This window comes from Homalodisca vitripennis, chromosome 8 (genome assembly GCF_021130785.1).
Source record: "Homalodisca vitripennis isolate AUS2020 chromosome 8, UT_GWSS_2.1, whole genome shotgun sequence".
NCBI classification, from domain to species: Eukaryota; Metazoa; Arthropoda; class Insecta; order Hemiptera; family Cicadellidae; genus Homalodisca; species Homalodisca vitripennis.
In genome coordinates this window covers 125,853,957-125,878,633 of record NC_060214.1, presented here as the reverse complement: position 1 = coordinate 125,878,633, position 24,677 = coordinate 125,853,957, and the positions used below count along the sequence as shown (strand labels likewise).

The window sequence follows — 24,677 nt, the reverse complement described above, 5'->3', positions numbered from 1 at the left end:
TCGTACCAGTATGACATGTTCTGTAATTAGTGCACTGGCTTATCTACAAGAAATCATTTCTAAATCCTTGTTAAATGATTTTGATTCATACTTATGTATTTTACGAAATATACATAATTATAAAACTGTGGTATTCTGTTGATGTGCGTGTCAATATATTTCTTTTTAACATTACTGTACCAATTCATGATAACGATGAAAAAACTTTGGACTTTTTATTTTGAGGTTGGTAATGTTGATAACTGTTATGATACTTTTTTATTCTCCTCAGCATGTATAAAGATGTGTCCAAAATACGAGGGAGTACCCTAAAGTAATTGGAGTAACAATGTGATCGGTCAGGATATGTAGTACACATTCCTGCCACTAGACGTATTACACAACTAATTGACAATTCAACGCCACCTGTGTTGTCCACCTGGCTTGTCTGTTTATTTGTAGTGACAATTTTTTCTAGTGCTGTTTTGTTCTTGTTTAGTTTTTTTTATAATGGCAAACTTAAGTGATCAACTCGTAGTTGTGAAATACAATTTTTTATTTAGTAAAAATGCTGCTAAAAGTGTTTTAATGTTGAAAAGAGCTATGGGAAAAACTCAAGTACAGGAATGGTTTGCTCGATTTCAAAATGGCGATGTCGATTATGACAAATCTCATTCTGGACATTTTCTAATTTTCTCATTGCCATCACGGTTACTGTAACACCAATTAAAACATGTTAACAAATGTTCAACAAAATCCCGTGGAGCGATACGCACCGTCATTGGACTTAATGTTCCTTGTGTAGGAATCAAGCTTCATGCAAAATCCAAAGTCTACAGGCATATTTGTTTGTGAGATATTGTGCATACAGGCAGACTAACAAGACTTGTTCGTGCACAAAAACAAAACTATAACCACAAACTGCACAAAAATATCACCAGTAAGTAACATTACAGGTAACCGTCAGCCACGTCAAGTGAGTGACAGCTCGGGAAATCAGCTCCTCCGAGAATGACGTCAGCACATGTGCAATGGCATAATTATTTCTTTTTCCACCATGACATGATGCGGTGTATTCAATTTAAAAATTAAAACACAGTTAAAATAAAAGGACACCTCCCAAAGTTTCAACTCATAACCATATAATATAATATGGTAATATGGGGATATGTTATTATGCAGAGAAATATTAGTTTTACTTTCATTTTTAAATAATTTAAAAATATTACAAACAAATTTAAGTTGATACATTTTATTACTGGAGTTATCTATTTGTTTAGTAATTGAGTTTTGTTACGGTTAAATGTAAGAAAGAGCCATGCGGCCCTAATTTCGCCTCTGTACTCGTGTACAAATAAAGAAATTATGCCTGTTATTACTATGACTCGTGTAAATAGTATCATACTCAATGTGAATGTTGAATTCAGCTCTAGTTCACTTTCATCTTAGTGCAATATTAATCCTTTATGAAATGACATACAAGTCTACAATCAAGCTCTTGCCGGATCTTTACAAGTGTTTCTGTTGATACTAGGTTTAGTAGTTTCTGTGATAAGTTGCTGGGGTTCTTATATGCAATGTTGTTGTACAGGTATTATGATGTATTAATGCCATTAAGTACAATGAGCACAGAGGGTGGTGCACATTTTGACAATATCTAGTACAACCTATGCTAATAAATAAGAAGCACCTCAGGCTTTTCCCAAAGTTCAATAACGATCAAAAACAAATATTTATTATTATTCAAATAACGATCGTCACAGCAAAAACAAGAAGGCAGCAATAAAGGAGGGACGGAAGTGGGACTTTTTTATTATTGGTTCATTCTAAATGAATTTCGTGATAATCACCATTTACTATTAGCCTCTTGTCAGTTCTATGTGGTTGGCTGGTGTGTGCAGACCTATTTTAACCTGTATTCTGTAGTTTAATTTTAATAATTAGCGTTTAGTTGTTATTAAGGGCATGTTTTAGAGCTATTGTGCATGGATATTGTGTGTTACAACTTTCTGGTATCTTTAACCTAGATTGTAGTCATGCATTAGTTTAGTCATTTACCTGAAGAACAGATCAGACTGCAGATCTTGAATCTTAGTGTTCCTGATTAATTGTAATACTGAACGATCGTATATGTCCGGAAAAATCCTGTTTCCTTCACACTAACTAATATTGTCATTTCTTTTTATATGACAATTGACAGAATTATAGACAATTTTTTATAAATATTATAATTCTTCATTTCATAGTGAAAAAACCCTTAACCAAGTATATTTTTGAGTGAAACCATACCTGAAATATGATAAAAAGCATTGTTGCAAATCAACCCAAATAATCCTGCGAGCATAGGACAAATACATGCCCAGTTCTAAGGTAAAGCATGCTATATTAATTATTCATCTATTACTAACACATAAACTCAGCCCAAGCATTGTTAACTATTAGACCACTGAAAAACACAATTCTTCCTCAACTCACATTCTTGGTTCTACAAACCAGAAAAATCAGCAGAATGGAATCGAGGTTTGAATGTATTTTACACCGTAAAACGCAGCATGATTGAGAGACAATCGTTAATTATGATTTTGATTTAAAATGCACCGCAACAGTTAAACAAGCAAATTTGTTAAATCATGAAGGAAAGGAGCAATCAGTCGGTCAGGGTGGACAACTGTGGGATCCAGAAACACTGGTTAACGTGCCAAAGAGAATAGACGTGCGGCAAACCCAATAGAGAACACAAGACTGCAACGTACCTCCTGTGGGAGAGAAACTTTCCCGTAGCATGTCCTGAGCCATCGCATCCCGGAATAGGACATCTGTATTAGTAAGCAAGGGAGAATAAAAGGAATTAGTGGACATACCATACAGATCCAAAACCTTCAAGGGAATAGCCCTAGTCCAACTAATACTATTAAAGGTAAACAGTGCATGCGAATAGTTCTCAATATTTTAGTCTCCCAGAATAGTCCTAGCCCAGAATTTTCATGCATAAGATTTATTATTATTTTAATACACTTAAGTGATAAAAACATACACCACTGTAATTTGTAGCTAATGTGTTCTCTACAGGGGATAAATCATCCATACAGACAAGGTGTTCTGAGGTCCGGAGGTTAGTTCAGTTACTTCTGAAATCAGATGCTGGGGCTGTACCATGTAACTTTGATTGTTATTGTTCCAATTATTTCCTACCTGAGCCTCTCACTTTATAGAGGGCAGTCTTAGCACTCACTTTTTTCATGCCTCAACTTAGAGCATTAGCGAGTTAAATCTCTTTTGTAACTAATTTGAAATCAAAGGTAATAGTTAATAATAACAATCAAGTGTTTCTAAAAAATTCTATTAGACCAAGGTTTACCTAAATTATTATCATTCAGTAAAAACACTGATAGAGAAGTAGGCCTACATTGAAAATTCATCATGGGAAATGAAAAATGCATAAAGACATATAAATTGAAAGTGTCATCTTATAAGTAAAAATAAAAATTCTAAATGTGTTCCTAAGTGCTACTCTCAAGAACAAAAAAACCAATTTGCCTAATTATTACTATTTTTTTTTCTTTGAAGTCTGACAAGGGCTTTTATGGGGAAGCAAAATTAGAAAACTTTCCCGGAATATTTTAGATTTGGAATAATAATGGTAATTTTTACGAAACATGATCCAAATTGTACTGACAGTAAAAAGTTGTCGACACTCAGCCAAAGTTCGCCGTAGAGTCACAAACATTTGTTTATATTTAAAATTTAGAAAACTGAAATATAATACTTCTTCAGTAGTGTAATACAGATTGAAAAGACAACATTATTATCTATTTTTTACAATAGATTAGTAGTGACAAAATCAAACCAACTAAGGTGAAGTTTTGCACCTAAGTTACTCTGAATTGGTTTGCTCCGTTGACATTGTGCATGATATTTTTACTGTGATGGTTTAAGGAACGCAGAGTTTCTTTACAGTTACAAACACTAACATAACATAACAAACCATTCTTTTTGATCGAAGTAGATTTAAAAAAGCAACATTTATATATATTTTCTTGGCAACTTGGCCCATTTTACTGTGTCAATGTAAATAAATTAGACAGTTAGTGAATTTCAACGGCTGGAATAGACACTTCTCTGAGACCATTCTTTGATAAATAAGAAATTCACTATGTTCTATCCAGTCAGTGAGTGACAGCTTGTACATTTCACTTTGACTTAATGTCTTGGGCAAAGATTTAACATCAAGTTTTGCCAGAAACCTGTCTATTAAGCTTCAGAGATCATCTCTATGATTGAAAAAAGTTCTTTGTAATGAGTTTATGGGTGATACTCAGATAAAACAGTGGTTTAGTCCATTCAAAGATGGCTGCATATGAGTAGAGAAAATCCATAACCAGGCAGGCCGTAACGGCCAGAAATCTTACAAAAATTGAACGTGTTGTGTGTGACAATCAACAATACACCGCTGATAAGACTGTAGGGCATTCAGAAGATCACGGCATCTAAAATTCTGCAGTTTGTGAAGTTTTCATGAAAACTTGAAAATAAACTGTGTTTCTATGGCCTTTAAAGGCTCACGGGTATCTCTCCACTTAAATATGAATCGTCTAAGCCATTATTTTATCTGAACGTCACCCAATGCGAAAGCTTTATGTGTCACAGATGTGATTTCTGAAGCAGAATAGTCAAGTTTTTGCAAACTCCAAAGAGTCTTGATCAGAATCTCTGTGAATTGCTGTGCTAGCATACATAATAACATATGAAATAAAGCGTTGTAACTCAAGGACTAAGCAGACTACAAGGAATACTAGGTTGTAGTCTTGGAAGGGTATAACAACCGATCTGAGACGGTTGATCATTTAATAATCAGCCAGAAAAGGGGAACTCAGCTAGTTTTCAGGCAAACTTTGTATACTTCATAAACAAAGGAAACTGTCACCAATTTGAGCGATATAAGCGACACAATCAGTCATCCAAGTCACTGTAGCAGGAACTGTTAAGTTATATGTGAACCAATGGGAGTTGTCATCATTTATATGGTAGTGGTTGTATTGAATTACTTCACATGTATATTGAACAGAATTTGTATATATTATTAAAGGGGCTTTTTAAATACCAGTTATGATAAAATACTGAACAGCAATGTTTATTTTCAATTTATACTACACTGGAGTATACAATGTGAAAGTCAGGCTTGCAACTATGGGAAATTATACAAGAAAGGTTCATTAACATTTCATATTGTATCCTATATTGAACTTCTACTTTCAGCTTGAATTATTTCAATCGAAAATTAAAACCCTACTGGCAGCAATAAACAGGACAAATAACTCTCAAAGTGAATTCTGGTCTTTAGAACAGTCACTAATTTAACTTACGGTAATGGTGTGGATCAAAATGAAAGTCACCTCAGAGGTTCTGAATCCTGGCCATCGCGAGGTTTACTTTTAGGCTTGTTGGCGCGAGGACAGCCGGAGAGACTACGGTGTGACGAGTAGTTGCCAGTGACGTGTCCAGACCCGTCACACCCGGGGGTAGGACACTTGAGCTCCTGCGAGTGCGGGTGAATCTGTGACCTGTCAGCCCTCGGACACCCAGATAAGCTGCAATACACGAGTTCACTGTATTTGTCTGCTTTTTTCATATAATAATAATCTTTATTGCAGATTGACAATATGTACATTGTATTGCAAACATCATTTGTTTTAACTCCCATAGCTAAGGCATTCTCACATACATTCAAACATACATAAGTGATAATTCATTCTCTCATTCAGTACTATTAGGACCGTCAGACCCGCACAGAAATTACAAAATAATTATCCCAGCGGCATGTCAGGAACTCATCGACAGAGTAAAACGCATTTGACACTAAAAGGTGTTTCAACTAAGCTTTGTAATGATTAAAATTTTTAATGCATTTTAGCTCTTCAGGGAGCCCGTTAATTAATTTGACACCAACTTGTTTGGGAAGGTTCACAAAAGTAACAGTTCTGTGTTGCTGAAGACGTAAGATATCTCTGCCTCTAGTCCCATAAATTGTGAACCTCCCTGCCCTGCACTAAAGTACAACATGAGATGCAGTATAATACCACTTTATGAATATAGAGGCAGGGTAATGTCAACAACCCAAGCTCTGTGAAAGCATATATGTTGGAGGAGTGGTTGGACCTAGATTATATTTTACAGACACATACTCAATAATGAATAGGTGATTTATAGATATATGTTTAAGGAGTCACAATATTTTTAAATGGTCCAGCCGCATTAGTTGTTTTACTACTGTATATGTATCTGGCAAGTAGAATCAATTTATTAGAACTTTCCGTGTAGATGTAAAATACATAAATGACACATTTAATATGGTTTTCTTCTTTTGACTGTTCCATAAAACCATTAGAACACCGATTTCTACCCAAGAGAAGAATGCTAAACAAGAATAGGATGGAAACAGAAAAAAAGAGCGCATAATTTATTAAAATAGAGAGCTAGTGTAAAGCAAGACATGTTAAAAAGAAAATTCCTCAAATTATATATACAAACAAGACATGAAAAGTACAAAATTAGGGTTCTTTAGGTAAATTTTGAGTCAAAATCAATGTTAAGTAGAGTGAAGTTGTTTATTTCTAGACTTAAAATGATGCAAAAATGATTTTAATTTCTGAAGCTATCTATATGAACTGCAGTAAACCAAAAGTGAAATCTTGTATATGTTAACACAAATATACATTCAAGGAATCTTTTTGAACAATTAAGACAGTGTTATCTCTGTGAAGAATATACTACTCAGAAATTTGGAATTCCAAATGGTCAAGACAGTAAACAAGAAGGGATCCAAGACTGGCTCCATGAGAATACCTCCTCACCCTCCCAATTTTTTTTGCTATTGTTTGCTACAGTTATAAATATCTCTCCAAGAAATTAATGCATGTTCTGTAATTCCCTTTTTTGTCATAAAATGCATTGTTTTTTTAACTGTTTCTTTCCAATTGATTAGATATTTGCTGTTTAGGTATATATTTGCAGCCTTATATAACTTAAAGATTTTCAGCCAATATAAGCAAATGTTCTAGATCACATTACTAGTTCAATTTATTACGATATTCTCAGTTTGGACATCAACTATCATTCAATTACATAATTTTTGTTACTTTAAACAAAATCTATATATTCACCTACTTTGATAGCTTGCAAAACATACATAAAAGGAATAACATAACAACTCCTTCACATTCAAGGAATAATACCTCCTTCAAGGAATAACATAACCTTCTATATCTCTTTTTACAAAAAGCTCACTCACTCACTAACAATTCTCCAAATTGCTGATACCTTAGAAAGCTAAAATTTAGCATGTGTTTTCCTCATAGCTTAAATAGAAAGCTAAAGAATTTTCATTAACAAAAATCTATACTAATTGAAGTTGAAACCTCCAGTTCATAATACAACTTTTGATTTGATTCCAGATAATGTAAAATATCAAAATGTTGGCTTAGTTTTCGTTATGGTTTTCACAGGGAAACATTTCACATGTATAAAAGAAATGGAGCATAGGAGGAGGACCACAAATTGTAACCTAAAATAAACAATTAACACAAACAGTTGGATTGTTGAAGTTTTGAGCCAATCAAATAAATTAGGCCTACTTAAATCTTTCAATAAACAATTCAATCTATTCACACCAATAAAATTTTCATTAAATAATCAAAGGGTTTCTTATTTTGGGATAAGCCTCCATAATTTATGACAAATACCTTATAAGGATGTTTTAAGGGATCAACTGAATATTTGATACAACTCCCAAGCCACATGAACATTATCATGAAACTGTACGCATCAGACGACACCCAACTCTTGTCTGCAGAAATAAAACTCAATCGAAGGAACAGGAAATCCAGACATCTATACAGATCAACTAGATACTCAAATGCAATGAACTACTGCAGCCTACACACTAACACCATGATGCAAGACAACAGTCAGGGGCAGTGCCATAGAGGGAACATCCGTAGAATGAAGTGAGAGCGATAGGATAGATAGATAGATACAGACAGTAGTACTGTAAGCCACCAGACATTGACTAATCAAGCGTCTTGCCTTCTGTGCGTTCCATAGCTTCCGGAGAGGTGACCCAAACCGTCACAACCCTGCGTAGGACAATGAACCAGCTCCTTCCCACCCCTGCCTTGTGACCCACTCCGCACACTACTTCCGATATTCGTACTGTGCAAGAAAGCACAAACCTCAGTATACATGTAGCTGCCAATATATACTTGACAATTTTTATTGCATCGTAAGTATTATTTTATATTCAATTTAGTTACAGAGCAATTTAACGTGGAAGAAACGTACGGAACAACAACCAAAAGCGTTACAATATAACAGGAAAACAGAAAAGAGAAATCAATCGCTGTTTATAAAATCAAAGGAATTATTTTCATAACAACAGTGTTAAATGCCTAGACGATACAATGGCCACACATTTCCTGCCACCACTTAAAAAAATATATAATTGATCTCTGATCACTACATAACAGTGCTCTAATTAACTTATCAGAGAGCCAATCATACTATCCAAGAGCAAAAGTTGACTACCGTACCAAAGTGTGGTGTGTCACCCTACTCGCCTTTGCCTGTTGAAATAATAGAAACTATCACAACAATCAAAGAATATATTTATTCTCATTCAATATATATATGTTTCTTTAATTACAGTTAGGTAAGTTTTTGTTATTCTAGAAAACATACAACAACAAAAATGTGGTCAGAAAATGTAAAAGTACCTTAGATAATTTATGCTTTAAATGTCATGTATAGATCACAAGAAAATTATATAAGTAAAAATGTTGTTTGGATTCTTTACAATACTGACTGCAGTAGACGAATTCCTACGTCAGACTTCAGCTAAGTAAGTTACTTTCATTCAGGATAAATTTGCAGTGAAGATGTTAAAGTCAATAAATAAATAAAATTGTAAACTGGTGTTAACCTATTAATTTCCAAATCCTGGTTATATTATTGATCTAACATCTACCAGGAATCACACTCCTAGACCTACTGGATATTTGGACTGTCAAGATTGAAATCTTACACTATTGCTATTTATATATTTATTACTGTTTAGTTGATATTAAAGAACATCTATCAACAAATAAGATTAGGCAAAAGATACAGAACTATACTACTACAAAGAACCATATGATAGAAATGATACCAGTAAAACTGGAAAAAACTAGAAGTAGTCATTTCATTATGAAAGTAAGGATGCTCAATAAATTACCACGAGAAGCATAGCAAGTACCATTAGGAATATTCAAAGAAATGGCTTGAAGATAAAGCCTTTTACTCTTTAAAAAGTTTTTTGACCTGTGATACCTTAAGATTTTAAATTGAGTAATACCTGTTTATTTGTTGGTTATTGTTTTTTACAATAATTTATTATCAATATTTTTATATAAAAAAATTGTTTTTATTATTGTTGTCTTTGTTGCCATTTTAAGTTTTTGTATTTTATAATCATGTTGTGATTAATTTGAACAGATATCAGGAATGCATTTTTTAATATTGACTGTTATGTTATTTCCTATACTGATTGAACACATTAGGAAAACATGTATTTCATGATAGGCTAAGTGACTGTAAAAGATCTGTATTTCATCTTACTGTGAAAGATGACTTTGTCGATCGCATGATTTATGTTTAAAGAAAATAAACTCTCTGATTTCTGCTGGTTTAATATCTAAGTAAAGTTTAGTTAAGTACAGTTTATTGTTTCCTTCCTGCAGTAGTATTAGATAGAATATTAAGCAGGTTTGAACAGATCAAGTGAACATTGAACTAAACATGAAAAAACATCTGTTTAGCCCCCTCTACCATTTTAGTACAACATAAACTCAACATACAAATCACATTGGGACGTTTCAAATATTTGAAAATATAATATAATTAATGTAAGTTTTAGCTTAGAACAGACAAAATGTTTAGTTTTTAACTATGGAGACCACTAACATAATTCGGTTGGAAGCAGTGTTCCAAGAGGATATCATTGATGACATAGAAGACATTCTCGAAATATAATTATACATAATTTGTCTGAGAATGCTAGAAAAGATGTTAAGGCTAAAATCCTGCATCAATCGGTCAACCAACGTTAATAAACTTCAATGATGACATAGATAATTTCAAAGCTCATAGAATTGGCAAGACTCATCCGATGAAAGTTATTCTTACCAGTTCTGAAGAGGTCAAAATATTTTTGAATTATTTTAAGGGTTGATCTGAGGAATTCTAATTCATTTTTCTCTTCTACTGGCATCACTAAGGACAAAACAGATTGTCCCTAAAGGCATGTCCTTAGACGATGAAGACAACCTACAGAAACTATACAGCACAGAAATGGTGCACATGTCATGACCAGTTTCAAAAACCAAAGAATTCTGACTATTGGTCACTTAATGTCTACTGCTAGAATCTGAGCTTAGTACGAAGTTGGTTGATCTCAATATAACCTGGTTGTCTCTAAAAGCATGTATAAAGTAATAATTCTGAAACAATTATCGCCCTGAAATTAGAGAATCACAATTGGGGTTTGATATTTATGTTGCATTTCAAAAAGACAGGAAGAAGCTATAATGCAGTACAAACTATGTTGATCCACAGACTTCTGCAAGCATTCAAAACATCTGAATTGAATTGGAGAGCTTTAAAAATGTCTTCCACTTTGCTGAATATACAAAAACATTCTATGTACAGGAAGTGGTGATTATCAGTGATCCAAACAGTATATTTTTGTGATATTATTCAGTAATTTTTACTACCAGAACGAACGATGATTTGATTGTTTTGTTGGCCGTTTATTATATTGCAGCCTACATTTATAGGATTAATAAATATTATGTGGGCCTTTAGAACTTTACATGTAAATATTTAATATTTAAGTTGATAGAATAGGCCTATTCTATTTTTATTTGTAATTTTTCTACTACAATTAATAACTTAAGACAACATAGTAATATATACACATTTCCCGCAATGCAGCTCAGTTAAGTGTAACCCCTTTGTAACAGAATTAGAAGTACTGTACTAGCATAGACTTCCAAGCACGAAGTGACAGTGAACTAAAAACGTTACTATCATACAGTTTCCATCTCTCTTCCTCACATTACTTCTTTTACATCAAAATTTCGTTTAAATATTCGAGTATTTTAAAAAGTGTTGTTGAACTGAGTCATCTTCATCCTCCTTCCCTGTGTCTTGTATTGGGAAGTGCATCTCTAGATGTATAAGGTGCAGTACAATAGGCAGCCACCACTAAAATCGAATCAGGGAACCAAATTATCAATCAGAAATACATAATCCTTTGAATACAATTACTGCCAGTTTCTTTTATTTATTAAAAAACAATATGTTTAAAATAAACTCAAAGTAGGCTAAAATTATTTGTATGGTATTTTAGTAATGGCTGCAAGTACAATAGCGATGAACGTGTTATTTGTGTCACAAGTGAAAACAAACACACTATTTTCACATTTGTTATCTAGGTTGCTAGAGGTGCAGCGCTGATGGCCGGAGGCACTTGTATCTGGCTGATATGAAATTTTATTCTCAGGTTATTATTTATATTTTATTAACAAAATCGTCTTTTATTGGATGAAGTTCTCTTGATTTTAGTATTATTATTATTTTACATATTCAAATATGGCACGGCTTCGGCTTACATCAGCAGCAACACATACGAGGTTCACTCACAGTCATAACTAAACCTTGTTTTGATATTTTTCATCCTATTAAGTTTTGCTCTGTATTATCTTTGGTTTTTATGTAGCCTTGTTTTTTGTTGAATGTTTTTTGTTCAGTTTTGTTTCAGATTACATGGACTATCGAGTAGTGTTAATATGAATAAGTTAGCATTTCGCATAGAACATTAGATAGAACATAGATTTATGGTCTGGTAATGGCCAAAACATTTTGTTAACACAAAGTATTCACATCAGACTTAAATATTGGTACAAAAAAAATATTTGTATTCAATAGAGATATTATAGCCTATCTAACACTACTCAGAAAAATTCAGAACTTGAATTTGAAAAATAATTCAGAAGAGTTTTCTCAAGTTTTAAAAAGTGTTCTCTATAAAATTTTTATCGAGAAACAGTTTTTCCTGTATGTCCATCTACATGCGACAAAATGAACTCAAGATCTCATGACAGCATTCTACAAGGAACAACTTTATAATCCCCCAAACAACCCTAATTTAGCTCCCATTTTTTACCATTTGTTTTTGAAGGGCAACACCACACCAACGACATATAGCATCAAAAGATTGCGTTCAGTTGCTGTTAAATCTGTTGGCAATCTTCTATGACGACGATGTACTAAAGGTTGTTTTTAGATATGATAAGTGCCCTAATATTGATGGCAATTATGTAGAAAAGTACATAAAAGTGTGGGCTTTCATACCAAAATAAAATTGTTACAAAAAGTTTACTTAATTTTTTTTATATAGGAAAATTGTACTTACTTAAAAAATCATGCCTTGTTGATGGACAGTCAAAGTTATTACGAAAGAATATGTGTGTTTTAAAATGCAAATGTGGTCCTTTAAAGGCACCACCAAGAGAAGAGCTAGGTAAGGGAGGTTACCCTGTTAATGGTTTCCATCGTTATCTACTAGGCAGTGAAAACAACTGCACGATAGCTATCGGGCGCAGATAATGCTGAAAATCATAGATAACAAGAAGCACAGTACACAAATAAACTACTAAAGGACATTTCCATTTCAATTATTAAAAAACATGTTGAAATTTTGATTGCTAACTAAGGCTGTTAAGGGGAGACTTTAATAAGCAGCCTACACTCGTTATTTGGTTGTTTTTATTGGACAATTGGATATGTACAAATCGTACACAATAAGTTTTAATAAAATACAGGAACTAGATGAACATTATAAGTTAAAAAAAAAACTAAATTTAACACTAACGTTACAAAGCAACAAAACCAACTATGGCCTAGACTTAGATATCAAAGAAACCTTACAATATTAATAACTTTCCCAGCTAGATATCAATAAATAACCGCTTTTGTAAAATGGAGGAAGAATTCTCACCATGGGTTACCAAGAGCCAAACCCACATGTTTAAACAAATCTCATCACTTGTGACAAATATCTCACATATTTTCCTAATTAATCGCCATTTCCATAGTCTCAAAATATTAGTTACTTCTTGCTGTTTATTGCTTACATTAAAATAAATATAACTAATAAGTTGAAATCATATGCTAAGATAAATAAAACAGTAACAAAGTAATTCGGTTCAAAATTTTGGTTTTGTATTGTTCGATAGTTTAGATCAGAAATATTGCAGAATAAATTTTCATATTGGCCACTTAGGCTAATATACTGCAGCCACGACCAATGGTTAATATTATACTATCTCTATTAACCCTACGAAACTATAAGCATTATAATTAAGCTTCAAACAATTAATTATTGATAAATCAGACCTATAATTATTAAATTGAACAATTTAAGACATTTGTAGCCTACTGTATCCATAAATATATTGTTTTATCTTACGTCTGCAGCTCTAGGCCTACATGCAAACTAAAACAACCTCAATCCTTGACACATTATTACTAGGCTACCTATTATTACGTTTTACACTATTAAATTATTAAGTTTAGCCTACCTTTGCTCAAGTGCAAGATTTTCTAGTAAATCCTGTATGTCACAAGATTCAGAATCACTGTCATCTGTTAAAGACTCATCCATCTCGCTAATTGGATATAACTTCTAGTTAGCCAAGACTAGCCAAAAGGCTGTCAATTTATAGGTTAAGGTTACCAAAGTTTACAGTACCATACATTTTCTTTGACTATATAAGAGTTTCCAATTCACTAAATGTACAGTTGTTGCTGATAAACTTCATTAAAACGAAATCATTAATTGATAAGATAGGTATACTGCTGATTTTATATATCATCCGTTAAGTTTTTCTCTTTGAAACTCTTTTTACATGTAAATTATGCTAGTTTTAAGAATTTTGCTTAATTGGAGAATTGTAGAACATATTTAAATTTAAATTGTTATACTTGGAAAAGTAATAAGACTTAGTAAACCTAATAGGCTAAAAGTAATACAACCTTAGGCAAGTATTCAATCATTATATAAAAAAGAATTTATATTCAAATAGAGATTTAATAATATTTCATTTATCTTGATAGTGTTAAAACACTTCTCCAACTAATAAAGTGTTGGTAAATCAATTTATAAACTCATACAAAGTTTAACAAACTATCAAACAAGTATTTAACAAAAATTAACCTCCCCAGCCAGACAGACGACAAACGAACTCAATTGACGAGCGCAAAAAAGCCAGAAAAAAGGCAAAGACTGTTAAACGAGCAATCTGACATTATACCATTACCGTATTATATGTAAAATAACAATAATAATACTTAAATCGAGAGAACTTGATCCAATAAAAGACGATTTTGTTAATTTAGACCTTCTGAAAGTAAAATATCTCTATAATTTTTTTATGTAGATCATGCGAACCTCTCTCAAGACCTAAGAAAACCAGTCTGACTATGGCACTATCCTGAAGACGGCTTTATAGCCCTCGCTTGGTGGAATAATACATTCTTTAACTTTTTACATTTTACTACGTAATATCGATGAAACTATACTGACCATGCTCACCAACAGTAACAGTCTTTAAACAGAGTTTAACAAAGGAAATTCTTATCAATCTTGCTAATTATACAAGGAGCTCAATCTGTGTTTTGGAAAAATAAAAAGCTCTGCTTGAATTCACAGGCTATTTCATAAGTACAGTTCCTTTTTAATATGTTCCTCTTTTCTCCAGTTATTGTAAATATTTGCAAGCACATGCAATATTCAGTCAAGCCAGTGACTGAATGTCATGATATGACCTATATCTAGTATTATTTTAAGAAATATTTTATAAAATACATACATTTGCTACTGTAACCTAGTCTATGATTGAGCTTATGTTTACGAAAGTTTATGAATTGGATTGAAAACGTAGGAAATTAGGTTCACAATGAGCACCTAAGTAAAGATTTAATATAGGCTCCAGTATTTGAAGTGAAAACTTCTTTAGGCGCGTTGAGCGTTTTGGTAGAGGGTAAAATCCTCGGTTCGCGTCACCGACATGCTAATGATACTAACCTGCATGAAAAAGTCAGTCTCGCTGTGTTTTTTAACCGTAGACTTGGCCGCGGACTACTAACCTGCATGAAAAAGTCAGTCTCGCTGTGTTAAAACTGTCCCGGCGGAGTATGAAAACAGACTGCGAAAATCAGTGACCTTTACGGCTTCCTCTCGCGATTTAAAAGTGAAGCCAATGTCGTACAATTCTGTAAGATGCGTCAAATTAAAGCTCTTAATATTGGCAATCTATTGGTTACATTTTTAAATATTAAAAAAATTTCGAAATAATTTTGATTATTGTTTACATTTTACATAGCGTTTACAATGACAAGAAAAAAGTAGTAAGCGAGGATTTTTTTATTTTTTGGTCAGACAAAATTTGTCAGCGAGAAAGTTGTGTTAAAATAGATGAATATTTTTTTGTAATTTATCATTTTTTTATTGGAAGTTTAGTTTAGCCTGTAGTAGCGTATGAAGTGATGAGTGAACGTTTCTGCCGGAACTGTAGTTGGCGCATTCAAGATGGCTCACTCATTGGCTCACTGATACCGTATTAACTCAATAAATTAGTTTATTGTGCAATAAAAATACCTTTACGAAAGAACCAAGTTAATTTAACTAATTTATTAGTTTTAAAAATATTGTGGGTTTAATTGTTATTGCAATTATATACTTTATCCGTAGCAATAACTGTATTATTTACAACGGTGTTCAACTCACTGTTGTTCACTCGGTGTTTACTCACTTGTATTCTATGTTTAACTAACTATTAATATTGAGCAATTACAACATATTTTTATACAGATAAATGAATAATGAAAACAACGAATATATTTTTAAACATTTTTAATATTTGTACGAATATTTGTATTTAAAATTTAGCATTATTCATTTTAATTATGTTTTTAATATTTAACCTCTTCATCATGAAATGAGTATTATTACGGTATAAGATTTATCTTACTACGTGGTAAAATAGATTTCTAGTTATTTGATAATATTTTTTCGTGGATTTTAAAATTGGAAAATTAAAAACGCGTCACATTTACAATTACAGATGTACTGCTACTATAACGCATTGTTAATTACTCTCAACTTAATAGTTCCGTTTTCACTTCTATCGGCAGTCCCACGACTGCTACTGTTTTTTTTTTGTATCTACGATGGTGTGAAGGTGAAAGTGTGTTATGGTTGTGTAAATTTAAGTATTACAGAGTATTTGGGTTTATGAGAGAGTTTGAAAACAACTTTTACACTGCTAAATAATTGATACAGTGTGACTAAAGAGGTCCAGCCTGATTCAGATAATCCACTGATCAATAATCCTTTATCAACGGTTAAAGGAGCAATATTTTTTCAGCGACACCATACAGTTATAAAAAACAAACTAGATTGTAAACTCACAAAAAGAGGTTTCGTTGGGGGAGTTTTTAATAGATTTCTGACAAATAATGTAAACTAGGGCTATTATTTGGGAACTGATGGCTCCAGTGTTTGAAATTATATCTTTTATAAATGAGTGAATAAAAATAGTTTTAAACCTTATTAAAGTTTAAAAATATTTAAAACTAATTAGCATCTTTAATGGCATTACATGTCCCACACAAAACATATGTATCTAGCTGTAAAACACAAAACACTGGATTAGGTGATTGTATACCTGTCATCTTTGGAGGAGGCAGGTAGTTTGTCATGCTGTGGGGGGCCCATGGGGTAGCAGGTGGCAGGAGAGTAGCCTGGGCCGGGAGGGTAGCTGCCTGCAGGGTAGCCACAAGAGTAGGCGGAGGGTGGATACGGTGTGTAACTATTGGCAGGGTATTCCGCCCCACTCATGGCATAACCTGGGTGTGGGCTCATACCGGTGTATCCTGAAAACACAGTTTGGTGTTTTGTACAGTTATTATATCAAGGTGTAAAAATAATAATCTTTTCCTATTTAGCCTATCTTCTCATCCTATTTTTGTAGATTTTATTAAGGAGAATGAGAAAATGGATTAAATTTCTCTCTCTGAGATGCTGTTAAAGCCCTTTATTAAATATATCTAGATATTTTCCATTGTCTGAAACACTTGTTCCTTCATGCTCCTATTCAAAACTGAGAAGCAGGTGGGACTTTTGTTGAAGCCAACCTTAACTGTCTTATCTATAAATTAAATTTATCTTTATTTAAAAAAGCATTCTTTATAAATGTTTCAGGGTACTTTAATTAGATTTTTAGTTTGAGATAAACATGTACTCATGTGTACAATTAATTATCGTGCTGTAAGTGTTAAAAACAGGTTACATCCATTTACATTGTACCAGCACTTTACATCCAAGTAAATTTGAGGTTATACAAATAGTGGATACACTGGTTTACAATTAAAATAAAGTAAATTATAGAAACATATAAATCTTGGCTAAATAACAAACAATAATAACAAATACACAATGTTAAAATGCATTGAGTTTCCATTTTAATAATTAATACAAAGGATTAAGTTACAGGAACAAAGATAATAAATAGAGGTAATATGAAGATAAAAAATTTGTTCATGCAACTATGATACGATAGTATCTGTTTATGATTAAACTGGTATGACGTTTCTACTGTTGTTTATTGCTTTGTTTCTTCATGTAATGGATTATTGGCAATAATGAAGGAAACAACAAGTCATTCTTTACTTGTTCTGTTTTTTGTAGAATATATGAGCCACTGAAACTAATTACTTTGCATAACGGTACTTACAACGGTGGTCTGAAAAGTTTCCGACCTAACAAAGATACAAGTAATTTTTTCTGGAAAGTAAAAATTTCAACATAGTCTCCTTGTAACTCTACTCACTTCTCCCAGCGATGCTCTCATCTATGTAACCCATGCAAATAGTAGTCTGCATTTTTCTCTGCAAAAAAACTGTTCATGAAGGCCTCTTCATTTGACGAAAAGCTTGATCCTCTTTATCCTTTGTAGATGAGGGAACCAAAAAAAATCACTTGGGGCTAGATCTGGTGATTAAAGCAGATGGTCAAGCAGTTCAAACCGTAATTTGTGGATTTTCGCCATGCCAACTGCTGAGGTGTGAGACGGTTGTCTTGATGAAACGGGATTTTCTTTTCCTGCAAATGTGGCCATTTTTCCTTCAGTTCTGTCTTCAGCTTGTCAAGTAATGATGCATAGTATGTTCCTGTAATTGTTTTTCCTTTTAGAAGATAATCGATTGAAATAACTCTATGACTATTCCAAAAGTCGCCATCACTTTCCTAGCAAAAAAAAAAACAGTTTTTGCTTTCTTTGGAATCGGTTCCTCCTTTGCCAAAAACAGTGGACTGTATTTTTGTTTCGGATATATAATGGTGTATCCAAGTTTCATCTACAGTAATTAATCAGCGCAAAAAATATCGAATTTATTTCCTCTAAACTGTGCCAAAAGAGCTTTAGAAATGTTCATTCGAACATGTTTTTGGTCCCAAATGTTCATCGTCTCCCAAGCCCTTATGGCCAAGTTTAAATTCAGCAGCCCAAAATTTCACTGTGGCGAATGATGGTGCAGAGTCCCCATACACAGAATCCAACTCATCTTTGATTTGCAAAGGCGTATTGCCTTAAAAAAATAAATATGTAATGACAGATCGATACTCAATCATGTCTGTTTTCACAAAAAAAACTTACATCAACGCACTCAAACGACTGTTACATAAACACTAAACATCCAAAAAGGCTGAAACTTTGGTGAATAACTGTTGATAACAGATGAACAACAAAATTCAGTAGCTTTTATTTACGAGTACTACCATCTTCACATGAGGTCGGAAACTTTTCAGACCACCCTTGTATCATCATCTTTACCAAGCCGAGTTCAGCTGCCTGGTGGTCCGTAAATTAGATGGACAAAACCAGTAAGACTGCTTCATGAACAGACACTTTCAACAGTATTCAAAGAGATTTTTGTATTTTTTATCACTTCATATATGTTTTTGAGTGGAATCCAAAACAGTGTGTCCTATTTTCGATCGTTCTCATAATAATAGCTGATCCCTACCACACCTGCGTTTCTATTAATAAGTACTTTTCATTTCAAAGTAATGATAAATAAAAAAATTCTCATGATTTACTATAGATTCTACAAAATTTACTTACTCATAACAATAAAAAATAGAAACTTCTAACATTTTTCTAATTACTCTGTATAATAGATTATAATTTAATTTATACTTTAAATAAAAATATAAAATTCATTTTCTATATTTCCTTAATTTCTTTACTTGTTTTTTGAAAATGTTACAGTGATAAATAGATAATAAATTGTGTTTGTGAAATTCTACAACTAAATCAGTGAATCAATATAACGTATATTGTAAGTGATATAAAAATAGTATTATATCAAAATGACTCAAAACAACATGTTTATGGGCTTTAAACCATTTACAAGAATAGACAGTATTAACGTGAATAATTAACAACCAAACGTTAAATGTTTGAATTTCATCAACGAAACAAGTAAATTCACCTTTCAGCCCTGTAAAATGATCAAGGGGTGTGTATTGGCTCGGGGTACACAACAAACCGTTTCCAATTATTGCAAGAATTGAGTGGGGTTGAAGCCATCAGGGAATCGTTCACCAAGTATTGGAATACACAATTAGTGCCTCCACGTTTCATTCACAGAATCGCCATCAAAAGTGCTTCCTCTTTGATGTGCTTAAATACTGTTCATCATGACGATGAAATATTTTTAAGATAGAACGGTATTGGTTTAAATAAGTTGTGGGTTATTACCAATTACATTAGGTTTTCCAATTTTAGAAAATTATATGTCCATCTTCTGTTTGTCACAAAATAATGAAAAACAATGTCATTTGCAAAGAATCAAGGATTTCTTACTAGAATGGTTCTTTGAATAAGAATTGAAATAAACATGACATAAATTTAAAACCATTAAAATAATGTTATAACTTATTTTAGAAAGATTTTGTTTGAGTCTAAATTCTCTTTCAAGATTGTATTCCAAAGTCTTATCTGATAAGATAAATCTAGTATGATAAGACCGAAAAGGTCATTTACAATACTTGTGAAGAGGAAAGTTTTGCTAATTTATGCAAGACATGTATATCTGAAGTAACCCTAAAATACACTATATGAATATTATGGTTTCAGATCAAAACAACATATAGAGATACTCTTTTGGTACGATATCCTCAAAGTTTAATTTTTCTGCTGCCTCAGACAGAACTGCATGACATTGAACTTAGAAATCATTGAAAGCAGGAACTGAGAGCAATGAAAGATTTGATTTCCAAACTCTTTTTTGCAGATAATTTAATACAAAGAGTCGTGTCATCTGCATACTGAATCAATAAAAAAAAGAAGAGAAAACCGGCACATAAACAAATAATGCAGGACTCCACAAATAATTTTTACTTTTTCCAGAATATTTAATATACAAACAAACACACTGCTCTGTCTTTGAGATGAGATAAAGAGTGTAATGTTTGTGGTAGACTTCAGGATGCTGAACGTCTCTTACTGATTTTTTTTTTTTTTGTGGCTCATGCAGCGCACACATAAAGTTGATGTCTTTGAAAAGTTTAGAAAGATTTAGAAATATTGTAAACAAATCTTGTCCACATCAATGAAACTGTTTCCAAAAGATTTGTGACTGCCAATTGTGGGTGAATTTATCTATCCAAGATAAAGTTTTCAAGATAGTTACTGACGTGTAAGATGTTACTTAGCTGGACAGATATACTTGTGTTTGCAGGTTTTGTATCCACTAACCATGACCTGAACAACATGGTGTCTGCACTAAACACAGAGACAGACATGTGGAATGTTTCTGATAATTTTTCAATGGGTTTGTTTGACATTTAGTTAGCTCGATTTAGTAATTTCAAGGATGAATTCAGGCAACAGAAACGGTGTCATGGAGCCTTAGGGTTGAAAATTGGTAAGATTCATGATTTTGAAATCACCAATAAAACAATGTTTGGAGACCTTCAAATTTAAAGGAAATGAGATTAAACTAGGTCACTAGGGATCTGTATACTTTTATTACAATAATTTTATTTATACAATTATTACAAGTTTACCATGTGATTCACAGTTTTCAGTTTGCAGTTTTATCAGGTTCAGCTTCAAAGTCAAATGCAATTTTCATTTTGAGTGATTTTTTTCTTCATCAGAGATCGATATGATGGTGACTTACCATTGACGTCCCGGTAGGAATCCAGGTAGTGTCCTCCTCCGTTGTCAGGAGTAGACTCCCGGCTGTACCCTCCAGGACCTCCGGGAACACAGGTCGTCCAGGAACCCTAAACAGATGCCACCTAGTTCTCAGCAAACTAAAAGTAACAATGTGATAAAACATTGTCAGTAGGAAAATTATTATCTGCAAACTCCAGTAATGAGTTCTTCATGAAATTCCTGGATGAGTTTGAGCACCTTATTTAATTAGCTTTTTCTCAAAATGCTTAAGTTTCTAAATTGGTTTAGGAGTAATATCTGTCTTTAGATACCAAACCATTGTATTTCATTACACCACTAATTTATACCTTATGATCTAATCAGAATAAATTAAAGCTCTTAGTTTTCAAAACTACTCTACCAAATCGGTTTGTAGTGTTTTTAATCAAACCGGTTCTTACGAAAGTTGAATATTTATCTTACAAACGACTGCCAGCAAATCAGTCAGTTATGAAAGAATGTTTAACAGAAATATTTCACTATTTGCTTACAAAAGTAAAACAATGTTGAATGCTTCAAGTTGAGAAGGAAACAGTAAAATTGTTTTTTCCCATGTCATTTACATTGGGTTTGGTTGAACAATAATGACACAAAACATAAAGCGACATTTATAAATACTAGAACTAAAGATGCACAAGTATATTGCATACAAAATAAACGATAGAATAACACTTTAAAGCATCATTTATACTGTACAGCTGATAAAAACTATTAGTTGTGTACACATGAAAAACACAATACATATATCCAAGATTATCATTAAATAATACTCACACATCCAGTTATCAGCAGAACAAAACAAAATTATAGCAATAATAATATTAAATACAAATGGTATCAAATACATTTCAATTATGGTACGAAAATAAGGCAGTCCAGCAGTTATTTAACAAAATTCTGCTAAGTTGAATTTTAATCATAGCTGAATGCACAGTAAAGCATTTAAATTGTGAAATAGACACCAAACATTTTTGAAATCCTTTGAATAAATAGTGTTGACAATAAATAACTATTTATTTATAAGTACCACACATAGTTCTTATACAAACCTGAAGGAACACCACTACCGTACATAAAACTAAATAAATACATAAACATGCGATTGTAATTAAATGATAAGATTATGTACTGTGGAATATGAACTCACCTAGTGACACTCAAGTCCAAGGTTTGTTGTTGAGGGCTCGGAGCCTGGGGGCTGCCTGTGGGGTGGGGGCTGTTGGCTGAGGTGGGGCTGCCCCGCTGGCCTCCATATTGAGCGGGGCTCGATCCATATTGTCCGCCCTGGAGACATAAATCATTATTTAACCAGGCAAAAAAGATTCACTAATAAATAGTTTTTGAAAATATCTTCGCATCTTAGTACCTACTCAATGAATTATTTCGGGATAGAAACTCTCCCCCAAAAGCCCTAGAAAAACAACAACAGTAATCCAACTTTTTTGAAATATGGCTGTACAATTTTTAACTTTGAGTTAGGCCTATCTATCGAAAAAGATGTATTCCATAACCTCAGTCAAGAACACAGCGAGGAAAAGTTTTGTGAGGGGTCAAGACAATTGATGTTTTCAGAAGGTTTCAATTGCAGTCAACCACTCATTCTACATTTTGTTCCTTAAACAGTTCTTGGCCAGTTTCAATGTTGAGAATGATCTTTCAGAATTACATGTCAGTATATTGAACTGAATTATCTAAAAACAATAATCAGTTTGCTAAATAAAAACAATATAGTTTGCTAAAAAGTAATAGAAAAATTGAAAACTGGGGGTCTGGACCCCTTAGACCCTCTGGCTACGCCCTTGCCCTCAGTATGGTATGCTTTTCAATCAGAATCACCCCCCTCCAACTATCTCCCTTAAAAAAAGAAGAAACCAAGAACTAGTTACACCATTGAATGATTTTATAACATATAACTCACAAATAAATAAAATAATGTGAACATATCACAATAAAGTCATCTAGTTATAGTTTCAAATAACAGCGATACAATTTGATTAGAGCTATTAATTTGAAAAATTTAACACCAAGAATAAAAATATCTAGAAAACCAATAAAATTATCAATAAAGTTCTAGAAATATTTGTGAAACACATGCAACAATTTTTTATAAATTATGTAAACTCACTTGTAATTTCTTTAAGAAGTCTAGAGTCTCATATTTTTTATAAGGGAGTTCTATGTATACTGATGGCAAATTTAATCAATTGATTATACTTAGCATTATTAAGTGGCAATCATTCAAATCCACTTGAAAATTTGAATTACCTTTCTGAGAGTTGATGTAAGAAGAGAGTCACAATCTCTTGTCTATGGCAAAGGTCTAAAGTTTCCAGAGAACATTAAGTATAATTTGTCTTTTGTGTGTCTGTTTCCTTTGTATCCTTGATGCAAACAAGCTAGCTTTGGCAATTTCTTGTCTGTGGCAGTGGAGTTGTTCCAAATTTAACAGTTTATAGTCCCTATATTGAAATGTTTGTATAATATGGAAGAATCCAAACATTGGGAAAACCTTTTACTAATTAAAGCTGTGCATGTTTCAGAATACAGCCAATCTTTTGATGTCCCAACACTTGACAAGAAACTGAAAATCACAAAATGAATACTTCCAGGTAAGTTTGGTTCTTGTGTCTGATGGTTCACAACTATGGTTTTCTGAGGCAGACATATGAAGTTATTAAAGTGTCTTGTTCTACTTATAAAAGTGGGGGAAGATTATCATCAGATATCTAGGAGGTTTGCAGGACTGGACAAATTTCCCACGAATACAATATAGTTATGAAAACTGGATAAATTTCAAGAGTTCAATAATGATAACCCACCCCATTATTTCATTTCACTTCCATTCTCTTCTAGTTTGTTTTGTTCATATTGATGGTAGAGTAATAAAAAACTACTTAGACAAACCTCATTCTTCTATGATGAACATTTATGATTTCTAAATCATTAACCTGATGAGTAAAATTTTGAAGTCGAGGAAAAAACAACTCCAAAGAAATCAACAACATGAACCTAAACTTTAGAAAATCTACATCACTCACTTTTTCTATAGCTCTTTTCCTTCAATTTCTGTCCTTTTCCTTAATACTACACATAAAATTATGACTAATTGACTATATATGATCATTTGCAAATATTCTTTGCTATCTTTTCTTCAAAGTCTGGACAATCTTTATCCATCTGGAAATGCTAATGTTTCCACAAGAGTATGATATCTCCGTCTGTATCAGATATGTTTGAAGGTTAGGCTGTTTAAGTGCTTAGATGTTTACGTTTGAGACGTCTATCAAAGATTTTTGAGTGATAGAGATCAAACCAACC

The 24,677-nt window shown here is 32.7% G+C and overlaps 1 protein-coding gene across 1 annotated transcript in view; it reads right to left on the bottom strand.

Moving 5' to 3' along the window:
• Nucleotides 1-24,677, bottom strand: part of LOC124368162 (myelin transcription factor 1-like protein) — a 571,113-nt gene that overhangs the window by 9,608 nt on the left and 536,828 nt on the right. Inside the window, 5 exon segments of the mRNA XM_046825438.1 lie at nucleotides 2,733-2,795; nucleotides 5,373-5,567; nucleotides 16,800-17,007; nucleotides 21,322-21,442; nucleotides 22,515-22,643. Of these exon segments, the coding sequence (XP_046681394.1) occupies nucleotides 2,733-2,795; nucleotides 5,373-5,567; nucleotides 16,800-17,007; nucleotides 21,322-21,442; nucleotides 22,515-22,643 (716 nt within the window).